Source organism: Nycticebus coucang, chromosome X (genome assembly GCF_027406575.1).
Source record: "Nycticebus coucang isolate mNycCou1 chromosome X, mNycCou1.pri, whole genome shotgun sequence".
Taxonomy (NCBI): domain Eukaryota; kingdom Metazoa; phylum Chordata; class Mammalia; order Primates; family Lorisidae; genus Nycticebus; species Nycticebus coucang.
Genome location: NC_069804.1, coordinates 92,708,317 through 92,724,595, shown reverse-complemented (window position 1 = coordinate 92,724,595; position 16,279 = coordinate 92,708,317). Strand labels below are relative to the sequence as shown.

At 33.6% G+C, this 16,279-nt stretch overlaps 1 protein-coding gene across 2 annotated transcripts in view; it reads left to right on the top strand.

Moving 5' to 3' along the window:
• BRWD3 (bromodomain and WD repeat domain containing 3) overlaps nt 1–16,279 on the top strand; it is a 157,274-nt gene that overhangs the window by 94,687 nt on the left and 46,308 nt on the right. For both annotated transcript variants that reach the window (XM_053580305.1, XM_053580306.1), the window contains exons 18-21: nt 3,224–3,391; nt 5,916–6,099; nt 8,551–8,644; nt 15,967–16,116. In XM_053580305.1, the coding sequence (XP_053436280.1) occupies nt 3,224–3,391; nt 5,916–6,099; nt 8,551–8,644; nt 15,967–16,116 (596 nt within the window). The remainder of the gene's footprint in view (nt 1–3,223; nt 3,392–5,915; nt 6,100–8,550; nt 8,645–15,966; nt 16,117–16,279) is intronic.

Sequence of the window (16,279 nt, the reverse complement as noted above, 5' to 3'; positions counted from 1 at the left end):
AAGTATACTCTAAATTATTGTTTATAGTTACTTTGTTCTACCAACTATTATTTATTCTACCTAATTATCTAACTATATGTTTGCACCTATTGTCCATTTCCATCCAGGTTTATACCCTCCTCCTTGCTACCCTTCCTAGCTTCGGGTAACTGCCATTCTGCTTTCTGTCTCCATGAGATCAATTGTCTTTAATAGTTAGCTCCCATATATGAGAGAATGTGTAATATTTGTCTTTCTGTGCTTGACTTACTTAATATAATGTTCTCCAACTCCATCCATGTTGTTGTAAATGGCAGGACTTCATTATTTTAATGGATATATAAATGGATATTCCATTGTGTATATATACCATTATTTCTTTATCCATTCATATTTTAATGGTTACCTAGGTTGATTCCAAATCTTGGCTATTGTTAATAGTGCTGGAATAAATACAGGAATGGAGATAACCTTTTCAACATACTAATTTCTCCTCCTTTAAATATATACCCAATAGTGAGATTGCTGAGTCATGTGGTAGTTCTATGTTCAGTTTTGTGGAGGAGCCTCTATACTGTACTCCATAGTTGTTGCAATAATTTACATTCCCAGCAATAGTATACAAGGGTTCCCCTTTTTCCACATCCTCACTAGCATTCATTATTGCCTGTCTTTTTGATAAAAGCCACTTTAATTTGGGTGAGATGATATCTCATTATAATTTTTATTTGCATTTCTGTGAAGACTAATGATGCTAAACATATTTGTATGTATTTGCTGGCCATTTTTCTTCTTTTGAGAAATGTCTATTGATATCCTTTGCCTGTTTTTTAATCAGATTATTTGATTATTTGATTTTTCCCCTATCAAGTTATTGGAGCTCTTTATATCTTCTATTTATTAACCCCTTATTAGATGAATAGTTTGCAAATATTTTCTCCCATTCTGTAGATTCTCTCTTCCCTTTCGTTGATTGTTTCTTTGCGGTGCAGAAGCTTTTTTTAGCTTGATGTGATCCTATTTGTCCAATTTTATTTGATTGATGCACTTTGGGGTTATTACTCAAAAAAATTATGGCCTAGACCAATGACCTAAAGCCTTTGGCAGATGTTTTATTTTAGTAGTTTCCTAGATCCAGGTCATAAATTTAAGTCTTTAATCCGTTTCGATTTGCTTTTGTGTATGGCAAGAGATAAGAATCTAGTTTCATTCTTTTGCATATGGATATGCAGTTTTCCCAACATCTTGTATGAAGAGACTGTGTATGTTCTTGACACCTTTGTTTATAAGTTATATATGTATACATACATATATGTAATATAATATAATATATATTATATATGTGCATATATATTATATGTATATTATACATTTGTATATAATATATATAGATTTGTTTCTGGGTTCTATATTCTATTCCAGTGGTCTATGCATGTGTTTTTATTCTAGTATCATGCTGTTTAGGTTATTAGAACTCTGTAGTATAATTTGAATTCAGGTAATGCGATTCCTCCAGTTTTGTTCTTTTTGCTCAGGATAGCTATGCTTCTTCTGTGTCTTTTTGTGGTTCTGTATACATTTTGGGTTTGTTTTCCATTTCTGTGAAGAACATCATTGCTATTTGATGAACATTGTATTGAATCTATGGATTGCTTTGGATAGTGTGGATATATTAACAGTATTTATTTTTCCAATTACATTTTAACAACATTAATTCTTCTAGCTCCATTTATTTGTGTCCTCTTTAATCTCTCGTCAATATTTTATAGTTTGCATTATAGAAATTTTTTTTACTTCTTTAGTCAAATTTATTCCTAGATATTTTATTTTATATGTAGCTAATGTAAGTGGGATTATTTTCTTAGTTTCTTTTTCAGATTGTCTGTTGTTGGCATATAGAAATGTAGCTGATTTTTGTATGTTGATTTGTATCCTAAAATTTTACTGTGTTTTTTTTGTTTTTTTTTTTTTGTTGTTTTTGTTTTTGTGGAGTCTTTAGGTTTCTCTCTATATATAAGATCGCACAGTTCATAAACAAGGATAATTTAAAGTTTTTTCTTTCCAATTTGGATGCCCTTTATTTTTTTCTTTTGTCTGATTGTTGTAGCTAGAATTTTAGTACTATGTCGAATAACAGTGGTGAAAATGGGCATCCTTGTCTTGTTCTAGATCTTACAGGAAAGGTTTTCAGTTTTCCCCTATTCAGTATGATACTTGATGTGAGTCTGTCTTATATGGCTTTTATTGTGTTGAGGTAAGATCCTTCTATACCCAGCTTTTTAAGAATTTTATCAGAAAGATGTTGACTTTTATCCAGTGCTTTTTTAGCATCAATTGAAGTGATCATATCACATTTGTATTTCATTCTGTTGATAGGATATATCCCATTGATTGATTTGTGTATGTTGAACCATCCTTATACCCCTGAGATGAATCCCACTTGATCATGATGAATGATCTTTTTAACGTGTAAAACTAAGAAACATTACACATGTTATCCTAGGCCTATACTGAGTCAATATCATTAATATCACTGTTATACCTGCACATCTTGTACAACTAGAAGATCTTTATGGTCAGTAATAAGCATGGAGCTATCATCTCCTTTGATGACAACGCTATCTTCTAAAATACCTCCTGGAAGACTTGCCTGAGGTTGTTTCATAGTTAACTTTTTTTTTTAATAAGTAGGAGTGCACGATAAAATAATAATAAAAAGTATAGTATAGTAAATACATAAACCAGGAACATAATTATTATCATTATCAAATTTTATGTAATATAAATAATTGTTATATGCTATACTTTTATGCAACTGTCAGTGTAGTAGTTTTGTTTATACCAGCATCACCACAAACTTATGAGTAATGCATGGCATTACATTACCATGGCTTTGACATCACTAGGCAAGAGGAATTTTTCAGCTTTATTCTAATTTTATGGGACCATTGTCATATGTGAGATCCATTGTTGACTGAAATGTTTTTCTGTAGCACCTGACTATATTCTTTATGATGATAAGGCCTTCATAATAATGTATAATTTAAGAACTTTGGTTAAATCAAACGTATACGCTAATATGTCTAACATTGTAAAAGTTTCAATAAAATTTTTATTTGATGTACTTAATTTTTATTTTAATCTTGTTTTTAATCATTTGGAAATTTATAGATTAATTACTATATTTAGAGGATACACTAAAATATAAGTGATTTTGTGGCTTTTTATCTTTGGTCTCATTAAGGTGATGGTGAGGTGGTAGAACAGGTAATTGGGCAGCAAACTAATGACCAAGATGAGAGCATTCTTGATGGAATAATCAGAGAGCTACAGAGAGAACAAGATATGAGACTAATTAATGAAGGAGATGTTCCACATTTTCCAATCAATAGATCATACTCTGTTAGTGGTGGTAAGTAGTTATATATTTGTAAAGGGTATATTAAATGTATTTCAGTTATTTTACTTGTATGAAGTAATTTACATGTGAAAAATGTTTTATGTTTAAAAATTGACACATTTTTATTAATTTACAATTGCAATATCAGGTATACCAAAGTTTCATAATCACATTGTCATCTGTAGCTAAACTAACTTAATATCTCCTATGAAATACTGATGGTGTATTTTAATAAGCCATTTTTTCTTACTCAATAATTGACTTGCAGTATTTACATTTGTTTAAGAAGTAAAATGTTAAAATGAGTCTAGCCGTTTTGTAGGGGAATCAACCTATATAATTTTCAAAATAAAAAACACCTTAAGTTTAGAAATTACTACCAAAAGAAGTTTACTCTCCTTTGTTGAGAGGAAGTAAATACTACCCCCTCTCTTGAATTTATAAAACCACACTGGAAGACAAGAAGTCTCTGAAGATAGGAAACCTTAGGGAATACAGGTATCACCACAGTTTGATCTTAATACCAGTAGAATGAGACAGTTTCTGTATGTTTGTTCTTTTTTTTTTTTTTTTTTTTTTTTTGGTTTTTTTGGCCGGGGCTGGGTTCGAACCCACCACCTCCGGCATCTGGGACCGGCGCCCTACTCCTTGAGCCACAGGCGCCACCTTCTGTACGTTTGTTCTTAAGTTGAATTTCTATGTAAGTTCGAATAGGTGCATTTACCTGTTACCTGTAGTAGCCTCCATTTGTAAGTATGAACCGTACTTCAGTCAGATGTTTGTAACTCGGAAACCTACCGTAATAGCCTCTGTTCCTAAGTGCAAGTTGTACTTAACGATCTCAGATGTCTATAATTCAGGGATTGCCTATATTGTATAATTAATTATTTTATCTTAAAATTAATATTCTAAATTATATATTTTCTTTCACTTTATATAAAATATGCCTATGTATCTGAGTTTTATATAAATCTTAGCTTATATCAGTTTTAATTTTATTAAAAGCTATTAATTTTATTTATTTATTTTTTTGAGACAGAGTCTTACTCTGTCGCTCTGAGAGGACCATGGCATCATCATATCTCACAGCAACCTCAGACTCTTGGATTCAAAGAGATCCTGAGGCATCAGCCTCCCAAGTAGGTGGAAGTACAGCCCACCACAATGCCCAGCTACCTTTTCTATTTTTAGTAGAGACAGAGTCTCACTTTTGCTCAGGCTAGTCTCACATTCCAGAGCTCAAACAATCCACCCACTTTGGCCACCCACAGTGCTAGGATTATAGGTGTGAGCCACCACACTTGGCCTATTAATTTTATTTTAATATAGTCTTCTTATGAGAATTTTGGCAGATTTATTTATTTTTATTTTTTTTTTTAGTAGAGACAGAGTCTCACTTTATGGCCCTCAGTAGAGTGCTGTGGCCTCACACAGCTCACAGCAACCTCCAACTGCTGGGCTTAAGCGATTCTCTTGCCTGAACCTCCCGAGTAGCTGGGACTACAGGCGCCCGCCACAACGCCCGGCTATATTTCTTTTTATATTTACAAAATTGAGGTCATTTATTTGGTTAACATGGCAATTTGGATTCCACAGAAATGAATGAAATGATTTAAATTCGTGGTGATTCTCTGGGTGTTTTACTGAATTATTGATTTTTTTAAATATCCCATAAAAAAATTTTTAAATGGTTTTTAAAAACCATTTTAAAACCATTTTCATTTGGGTCACTTGAACACCTAACTCAGATAAACTTTCCTGAACCTAGGATACAAGGAAAAGTGAACTGATAATCCTATTATCCTGGCCCTTTGTTCCATGCCCTAAACTTTTATATAATGCCGATTTAGATATCTGTTAATGTAGCCAATGTTCAGCTTTAGCTACAATACCAGATTTTTATGAGCAGATTTGAAATGCCATTGGTCAGAGACTCTACTGACTTCTTGTTTTAATGTTCATTTTTTAAATATTTTTGTGATAATTTTAAAAGTAGAAATATTTTAGTTTCTATTTGTGTTTGATTTAAAAATACAAGAAAAATAAATTAACAGGACCCTTTCTGGAAGAGTAAAAAGAAAAGTAAATGTTCTGTTTTTTTCTCTTTCTCTTTCATTGCTCATCAGTCTTGAAAATGAAAATTTTATGTTAAAATTTTTTTGCTTATACTTTTATATTGCAACTTTTGAAAGCTTTATTGAAGCTTTATTCAGAAACATTTCAATGGAATAAACAAAGGTAGAATTCAGATGAAAAAGCTACTTCATGTTGAAAACAGTTTTTATATTCAGTGAGCATCTAGTTGATGTCAAATGCGAACGTGCTTTGAAAAAAATTAAAAGACCTGTAGAAACTTTAAACATTTAGTGGGTGCCTGCTTTATTCATAGCCATAAAAAAATAAAAAGGGTGTGGAACATGTAGAAAAAAGAGATGGCAAATCTTCTAGCAATACTGTCTTTTATTTGTTTATTTTATTTAAAGCTCTGATCTGGAAAACTTTGGTACCTTTGCTCAGAAAGTTGTTTTTGTTTTAGCTCTGAGAAGTCCAAATATGGACATACCGTCTTCCCCTAACATTGGTCTCCGACGTAGTGGTCAAATTGAAGGTGTTCGACAAATGCATAATAATGCCCCTCGGAGCCAGATGGCCACAGAAAGAGATCTCATGGCATGGAGCAGAAGAGTGGTGGTCAATGAACTAAATAATGGAATTAGTAGGTGAGTCAGTAAGGGTACAGTGATTAAAACAAAGATTCATTTTTTTTTTTTTTTTTTTTTTTATAGAAAGTATAAAAGTGTACTATGTTAGCCTGGTAACTGAGGTATGTTTTGTTTTGTTTTGTTTTTTGTTTTTTTTTTTTTTTTTTTGTAGAGACAGAGTCTCACTTTATGGCCCTCGGTAGAGTGCCGTGGCCTCACACAGCTCACAGCAACCTCCAACTCCTGGGCTTAAGGCGATTCTCTTGCCTCAGCCTCCCGAGTAGCTGGGACTACAGGCACCCACCACAACGCCCGGCTATTTTTTGGTTGCAGTTTGGCCGGGGCCGGGTTTGAACCCGCCACCCTCGGTATATGGGGCCGGCGCCTTACTGACTGAGCCATAGGTGCCGCCCACTGAGGTATGTTTTAATCTACTTGAGTCATGCATTGGTTTTTCCATATTATCGTAATTAGTTCACACCAGAAAGAGATTTAATCATTATCTTTTTTTTTTTTTTTTGAGACAGAGTCTCACTATGTTGCCCTCTGTAGATTGCAATGGCATCACAGCTCACAACAACCTCAAACTCTTGGGCTTAAGCAATTCTCTTGCCTCAGCCTCCTGTGTAGCTGGGACTATAGGCACCTGCCACAATGCTCAGCTGTTGTTTTTTTTTTTTTTTTTTTTTTTTTTGTTATAGTTGTCATTGTGGTTTAGCTGGAACGGGCAGATTCGAACCCGTCACCCTCAGTGTATGTGGCTGGTGCCATAACCACTGTGCTACGGGCGCCGAGCCTAATCATTATCTTTAATTTTTTCATCTTTGTGATGAAAACTTTGTCTCCATTCTAGACTATAAAGTCTAGGCTAGGAGATAAGAATACAAATAATGTTAAGGAGTAACTCACTTGATATAATATGTGATTAGATGTATGAGCAATATATGGACTCTAAATTCAACAGTGGTTCTGAGGAGAGGGTCATCAGCTGGATACTGGAGCAATTTGTAGTGCAGTTGTGTACTAGTCCATAGTGAAGAGGTGTCCAACCTCTGTTTTTTTATTTTTTTTATTGTGCCACTCATTGGAAAATTAAGAGTTTCCTTGGTCCACATATGAAATATGTAATCATGGGCTGGGCGAGGTGGCTCACGTCTGTAATCTTAGCACTCTGGGAGGCTAAGGAAGACAGATTGCTTGAACTTAGGAATTTCAGACAAGCCTGAGCAAAAGTGAGACCCTGTATCTAAAAAGAAAAAAAAAAGTTACAAGAAAAAGATAAAATAAATGCATAAACACTAAGGAGAGCTGATTAGCCAAAAAAAGTTCCATGCATACATTTTGTGGTAACCAACACCACAGATGAGCAGAAAATGATCCTTTCAAAATCAGCAAGCAGGGCTGGTTTGTTAAACTCAGCCTTAGGACTGCAAGTTGGACACCCGTGCTAGGGCTTACATTGTGTTTAGAAATGTCATTTAAGTAGATCTTACTGGATATAAGGATTTTATTAGGACCAGTTTCAAACTCATAATTCCCATTGCTATTTGTAAACCCCTAACACTTGTTATAATAACAACTTTAGAATAGATTTAGAAAAGAGAAAGGACATTGAATTAGAACATGTAAAATTCATTTTAATGAAATATCTCCCTAACCAAGCCCTTTATTAGAGAAACCAATAAGTAGCAAAATCAAAAATAGAATTGAAAGCAAGGACTCAAATAGATACTTATGCATCATTTTTCATTACAGCATTATTCACAGTTAATAAACACATTGCAGTATATTCATACAATGGAATATTATTCAACTATAAAAAAGAATGAAGTTTTCATGCCTGCTACAACATTGATAGATATTGAAGACATTATGCTGAGTTTAATAAACCAGACACAATATGACAAATATTATATGATTACACATACATGAAATATCTAGACTATGTACATTCATAGAAACATTAAATAGCTTAGAGATTATCAAGTGAGGAGAAGAAGAAAATGAAGGTTTATTGCATAATGATTTCAGAGTTTAGAGTGATGAAAACATTTTGGAAATAGTGGTAATGGTTGCACAACAGTGTAAGCATAGGACACAATGGCTCACACCTGTAATCCTAGCACCCTGGGAGGCCGAGGCAGGTGGATCAATTGAGCTGACAAGTTCGAGACCAGCCTGAGCAAGAGTGAGTCCCCTGTCTCTACTGAAAATGAAAAACTGAGGCAAGAGGATCACTTAAGCCCAAGAGTTTGAGGTTGCTGTGAGCTATGACACCACAGTACTCCAAGGGCAACAAAGTGAGACTCTGTCTCAAACAATCAAATAAAAAATAATGCCACTGTAGTATATACCTAAACATGGCTAAAATGGCAAATTTTACATTTAACAGTTTTTGTTACCTGATTGTTAAGCTACTGGTTTCTTTTTTGATGATTTTCTGTTACTTTGATCTTTGATTTGTTATAGGGTGCAGGAAGAATGTCGAATTGCAAAAGGTGATGTAGAAATCAGTCTTTATACACTTGAAAAGAAAAAAAAGCCATCTTATACTACCCAAAGGGTAAGTTTAGTTTTGCGGTACATTTGGGATGGATATTTGCAAATATTTACAAGTAGCAGGATTTAGAAAGGGAGCAGTTATGTATTAAGAGACTATTTTAATAGGAGTTTGCATGCAGGAAATCTATTTTTTTGCCACAAATTGAGATATATGATTATTATTAATAACAACGTTACACAAAAGCAGGTGTCCCAAAAAGTCTGACATGTCATTGTATGCATAAGATATTTATTTTAAAATACTATTTTCTTGAAGTTAAAATAGAACCTTAGAAAAATGTATTACCAGACCACTAATCACAACATAAAACAAATGTTCAGATATCCTAGGCTAGATGTTGGTCCAAATTGGGTTCTGCTGCCTGTTACTATTAAGTTTTTTTGGAACATAGCCACATTTATTCATTTCTTGTCTATAGCTACTTTCATGTTATAGAGACAGTTAAGTAGTTGTAGCAGAGGTGGAATGACCTGCAAAGCCAAAAATATTTACACTCTGGCCCCTTAGAAAAAGTGTGCTGATACCATCCCCTAGCCCCATTCCTGGCATACCTAATCATTAGGAGCAAAATCTGATCGAAAATAAACATTACGAAGTACTGCGTTAAGTTTCCCAGTAGAAACTGTTAAGGTGGGAGTAGAGTTCTTGTACTACATTAGGTACATGGTAAACTCCTTACTAATACTCCCAGGTTGACAAAACTAGGAGCATAAGAATGTATACTTTTATTCCCAGACCTGCAGTGTGGTAACTTAGAGAATCCAGGATAATTTTGATTTCGTTAAAGAAAGGTAAACAGTGAACCTTGAATTTTAAATGACTTTTTTGAGAGCGGATTAAACAAAAATCAGCTAATTTTTACATAAATATCTCCAAATATTCTTAGATTGTTTTAATGTCTCCATTCTTAATTTTTGTTGTGATTTTGTTAGTTTATTTTGTATTCTCTGGTAAGATTATTTTGTTTGGAAATTTTAAATGACTCAGAGCTATGATTTTTATTCTTTTATCCCGCTATGCTCTTTTGTCAAACATGAGACCTGCCTTAAGCCTAAAGGTAGGGTAAACATTTTTGTTTATATTGAAAATGAGAAACATTTACATATAAGATATACAGGCCCTTGACAGTGACTTATACGACTTTATGTTTTTTTTCTTTTTTAAATTTCAATTTAGTATTAGGGGACAAATTTTTAGGTTACATTGTTTTCAATTCTAAGGTACAGTTCAAGTTGTTGTTGAGCCCTTCACTCGGGGTTATGCTGAACACCCTCACATTGTGAACATTGGGTGAGATCCCGCCAGTTGCCACCTTCTTACCCCCAGTTGTCCTCACTCCACTGGCCTCCTCCCTCTCCTTCCTTGCCCCTCTCCCTTGCTAGACTATATTTGCGTTTTATCATTCATATGTGCATGTAGCTGTTTATATATAGGTTTTATATTAGTATTAAGTACATTGGATATATTTTTCCATTCTTGAGATACTTTAATGAGAAGAATGTATTTCAGTTCCATTCAGGTAAAGAAAAAAGATATAAAGTCTCTATCTTTTCTTATGGCTGAATAGTAGTACTCATGGTATACATATGCCAAAGTTTGTTAAGCCATTCATGGGTTGATGAGCATTTGGGTTGCTTCCACACTTGGCAGTTGTGAATTGATCATCAGTAAACATTTTCTGGTGCACATGTTTTTGTGGATGATTTTTGTTCTTCTGGGCAGATACCTAGTAATGGAATTGTGGGACCAAATGGAAGGTTGAGTTTTAGTTCTTTAAGAATTCTCTATACTTCTTTCCATAAAGGTTGTATGACTTTGTATTCCCACCAGTAGTACAAAGTGTTCCCTTCTCTCCACATCCACTCCAGCATCTGCACATTTGAGATGTTGTGAGGTGGGCTAATCTCACTGAAGTTAGGTGATATCTCAGACTGCTTTTGATTTGCATTTCTCTGATGATTGGGGACAATTAGCATTTTTTTTCATGTGTTTTTGGCCGTTCATCTATCATCTTCAGAGAAGTTTCTGTTCAAGTCTGTTGTCCATGGAGGGTTGTTTGCTCTTTTCTTAATTAATTTGAGTTCACTTTATAGTGTAGTTATCAGCCCTTTGTCAGATTCATAACACTCAAAATTCTTCTTCCATTCTGAAGGCTGCCTTTTTGCTTTAGTTATTATACCCTTAGTTGTGCAGAAGTTTCTAGCTTGATCAAATCCCATTTATTTACTTTTAGTGTTGCTGCAATTGTCAGAGGTTTCTTCATCTTAAAATCTTTTCCCAGGCTAATTTGCAAAGCATTTTTCCCACACACTCTTTTCGAATTTGTCATTTTGTGTCTTAAATTTAAATATTTTATCCAGCAAGTGTCTAATTTTGTCCGTGGTGAGAGATGTGGGTCCAGTTTTAGTCTTCTACATGTGCCTAACCAGTTCTTTCAGCACCATTTATTAAGTAGGGATTCTTTTCCCCAATGAATGCTTTTGTTTAGTTTTATCAAGGATCAAATGGCAATAGGTGACTGGGTTCATCTCTAGATTATCTGTTCTACTGAGAAGATTTATGTCTCTATTTTTGTGCCATTACTATGCAGTTTTTACCATTATAGACGTGAAGTATAACCTGAAGTCTGGTAATGTGAGGCCTCCATTTTTAGTTTTATTTCTAAATATTGTATTAGTTTTTCAGGTTTTTTTCTGATTCCATGGGAAGTGAAGTACTTTTTTCAAGTTCTTCAAAGTATGATGTTGGTGCTTTAATTGGGATTTCATTAAATCTGTGATAGCTTTGAGTAGTATGGATATTTTAACAATGTTGCATCTTTGCAGCTGTGAGCATGGTATGTTCTATTTGTTAATGTCTTCTGCTATTTCTTTTCTCAGGGTTTTGTAGTTCAATTTATAGAGATCTTTCATGTTCTTTGTTAGATATATTCCCAGGTATTTCATCTTCTTTGGAGCCACTGTAAAAGGTATAGAATCTTTCATTTTATTCTCAGCTTGATTGTTACTGGCACATATTATGGCTACTGATTTGTAGACATGGATTTTGTATCAGAGTCCTTGGGATTTTCCAGATATAAGATCACGTCATCCTCAAAGACAGATAATTTGACCCCCTCTTTTCCCTTTTGAATATCCTCGATCTCCTTCTCTTGCCTGATTGCGATGGCTAGGATTTCCAGCACTATGTTGAATAGCAGTGGCAATAATGGGCATCCTTGTCTAGCTCCAATTCTGAGTGGAAATGCTCTCAATTTTACTCCATTCAATATGATACTGGCTGTGGGTTTGTTGTAGATGCATTCTATCAGTTTAAAAAATTTCCCATATACGGCTGTTTTCTTAAGTGTTCTTATCAAGAAAGGATGCTGGATATTGTCAAAAGCCTTTTCTGCATCATTTGAGAGAATCATATATGTTCTTTGTTTTTGATTTTATTTATGTGATGAGTTACATGTATGGATTAACGTATGTTGAACCAACCTTGCATCCCTGGGATAAAACCTATTTGATCATGATGTATAACTTTTTTAATGCATCACTGTATTCTGTTTCCATGGATCTTATAGAATATTTTTGTTATCAATATTCATTAATGATTCATTGGCCAACAATTTTGTTTTTTTGTTCTTTCCTGGTTCTGGAATCAGATGGTATTTGCCTCATAGAATATGTTGGGGAGGATTTCTTTTTTCTCTACATTTTGGAATAACTTATGCAATATAGGTACTAGTTCCTGTTTGAAGGTTTCGTAGAATTCTTGTGTTAAATAACTGGTCCAGGGCTTTTCTTTTTCGGAAGATTTTGTATCGTTGATGCAATTTAGTGCTTCATATATGTATATTCAAAATTTCTAATTTTTTCTGGTTGAGTTTAGGAAGCTGTCCTGATTACAGATATTGGTCCATTTCCTCTACATTTTCATATTTCCTAGGCATACATAGAATTTTTATAGTAATAGTTGAGGATCTTTTGTATTTCTAAGATATCTCTTGTTATTTCCCCTTTTTCATTTCTGAATGAAATTATTAGAGATCTTATGTTTCCATTTCTGCTTAGTCTGGCCAAGGGTTTATTAATTTTATTAATCTTTTCAAAGAACCAACTTTTTGTTTTGCTGATCTGCCAAATGATTCTTTTGTTTTCAATGTAATTTAATTGTATGCTAATTTTGGTTAATTCCTTTTTTATGCCTGGTTTGGGGTTGGTTGTTCTCCCTTTCTAAGTTGCTTGAGATGTCCCATTAGGTTCTTGACTTGTTCTCCTTCTGTTTTCTTGATGAAGGCATCAAATTTTCCTCTTAGGACTACCTTTGCAATATCCCACAGGTTTTCATGGTTTGTGGCTTCATTATCGTTTTGTTCAGGGAATCTAATGATTTCCTTCTTAATTTTGTCTTTGGCCAGCTGTCATTCATATAATAAGGTTATTTAGTTTCTGTGACTTTTTTGGATACAATGATTTCTGTTGCTGTCGAGTTCAACTTTTATTCCACAATGGTCCCAGAAGACACAAGGAATAATTTATATTCTTTTGAATTTCTTGAGGTCAGACCTGTGTCCTACAATATAATCATAGGAGATCAACTCCCCAAAGAGATTATAGTGAGATACAGCAGAAAATACCATCATAGAGAAATTGCTAAATGTCACAAATAGAGTTCTGTATGTGGATGACAAATCAGATGATTGGAATTGAGAAGATGAGATAGAAATCCAAAAAATAATTGTCCAAAAATTATCTCTCAGGGTATTAATGAATTTAAGGACAAAGTCACCAAGGATATTGACTTAATGAAGAAAGATGTAGCAGAGCTTAAGAAATTGAAATAATAATTCAAGGAGCTTTGGAACACAGTAGAGTTCCTCAGTAACAAAGTACAACATGAAAAAGAAAGAATTTCAGAAATTGAAGACTAGACTTTTGAACTATCTCAGTCATTTAAAGAGGCAGAAGAAAAGAGAAAAAAAAAACAAATACTCATTCAGAGTGTTAGGAGATTATTCCAAAAGATCAAACATCCAAATTACAGTGATTCCTGAAGGAGAACAGGATGGTCCTGAATGCTCTGATGCTCTACTCCAATATGTTATGGTAGAGATTTCCCAAGCATTGTGAAAGACACAGAAATTCAGATAGTAAATAATTACAGAACCCCAGCACAACAATCCAAACAAAGCATCTCCTAGACACATTGTAATTAACTTGGCCATCTTTGATATGATGAAGAAAATCCTGCAAGCAGCCAGGTGTTAGTAAAGACTTATCTATATAGGGAAAAATATCAGGATGACCATAGATTTTTCAGTGGAAATTTTTCAAGCCAGAACAAGATGGTCATCAGCCTTTGCTCTCATTAACAAGACAGTTTTCAGCCTAGTATCCTGTATCCTGATAAACTGAGTTTCATTTGTGATGGAGAAATTGAATATTTTCTTGACATGTAGATGTAGAGGAAATTTGCCATAACTAGACCAGCTCTACAGGTATTACTCAGACCCATTCTTCATAATGGCCAGCACCATGATTCACCACCAAAGTAAACACACACATAATTAAATAACAAAGTCTCGTTTCCACAATGGCACAAAAGATCAAAATAAGCTCTACATATCTTACAAACTAGATGCCCAAAAGTGCACTATACCTATCGATTCTCTCAGTTAATGTGAATGCCTTGAATTCCCTACTAAAAAGGAACAGAATGGCTGACTGGATACAAATTTTCAACCCCAATATCTTCTGTGTTCAAGAAACACACCTAACCTCACAGGATAAAGACTTAGGGTGAAGGGATGGAAAACAATAATCCAGGCAAGTGGAAATGAGAAACAGATAGGGGTTGCATTCTTATTTGTAGATAAAATGGTTTTAAACCAACAAAGATAAGGAAAGACAAGGATAAATACTTCATAATAGTGAACATGAAGATATTTCAATAATTAACATCACATACCCAACCTAAACACTCCTTGATAAATAAAACAAACCATAAATAATCTGAACAGTATGATAACTTCCTGCACTATAATTGTTGAAGATTTTAACACCCCTTTTACAGTATTAGACAGATCCTCCAAGCAGAAACTAAACAAAGAAATAGTTGACTTAAATACAACCCTAGAATAGATTGAATTAACAGACATAAATGTAACATTTCATCCTAACAAAACTATGTACATGTTCTCATCATACCATGGTTCATCCTCCAAAATTTATTATAAGACTTTTAAACTTTTTATTCCTAATGACCTGTCTGGTTTTCAGCTTATACATATCATTAATAACATTTTATATTAGTATAGGTTAGAATAAAAGTTTTCCCTTTAAATTTTATTTTTTTTAAAATTTAATCTTTATTTTGTCCCATTTAAAAGATGAGTATACTTTGAAAGCTTGTTGTAACCACAAGTTAGTTATCTATAGTAACTAAATTTCTTTTTTCCTTTATCATCCACAGATAGTAGAAGTAAATTTCAGTGGGATATACAGGATTAAGCATGGCATGCATTTGTATGTGTTTATTTTCCAAAAATGAAATCTTATATTACTTATTTTTTATTGTTGGGGATTCATTGAGGGTACACAGAAACAGGTTACATTAATTGATGTTGTTAGATAAGGGCCCTCTTATAATTGTGTCCCACCCCCCAAATTACTTTGAGTCCTTTTCTTTTTTTTTTTGGTTTTTGGCCAGGGCTAGGTTTGAACCCGCCACCTCTGGCATATGGGACCAGCGCCCTACTCCTTGAGCCACAGGCGCCGCCCTTTGAGTCCTTTTCATTCAATTGTTATAAGGAATCTAAAATTTATTTTATTACTTCATTTCAATTTTTAACAGTTCTCTCTCCTGGACCTAGTCTGTATTTCTCTGGTGGAGATTGGACTAAATTATTTTAAGATCTGTTTCATCTGTTATAAATGATTAAATCTTGTTATGCAGTCAATGCTTTAACAAGTTTTCTTAGATATTTTTAACAGAACTAAAGAAGTACAAATTAAGAATTATATATATAAATACGATATAGATATCTTCCTTTATCCTATTGTAATTGTGACTACCTTATATAAATTATGAATGGGTGTATCTTTCCAACTCATATTCAGCATTGTCTTTGATCCACAAAATTTTTAGAACATGACAGTAATCAATATTCATGGAAACTAGATATAGTTATATATTTATTTTCTTTTTTGTAGTTTATTCTTATCCTCTACCCGTAACTTCATCCTTACCCCTTCCTGATTGATTTGCTTTATATGTTCCCTGTGTGTTCACTGAGCTTTTCATTTTCATAAATATATTTTCCTTCTCTTTTACAGAATGATTATCAGCCAAGCTGTGGGCGTTCTTTACGAAAAACACAGCATAAGCGTCAGCATACTTATCAAACTCGCTCCAACATAGAGCATAATTCACAAACATCATGCCAAAATTCAGGTGTACAGGAAAATTCGGAGAGCTCCTCAGAGGTTAGATATCTGCTGTTATATATTCAATGTAATTTTTTGTTTCCTAGTTTGTTATTATCCATTTGGGTTTACTTTAAAGAGTCACTTCTTTGTTATTACTAGAAAATTATTTTAATGATATTATTTTAAGTGGTTTATTAAAAAGGCATTCAACAGGCAAATT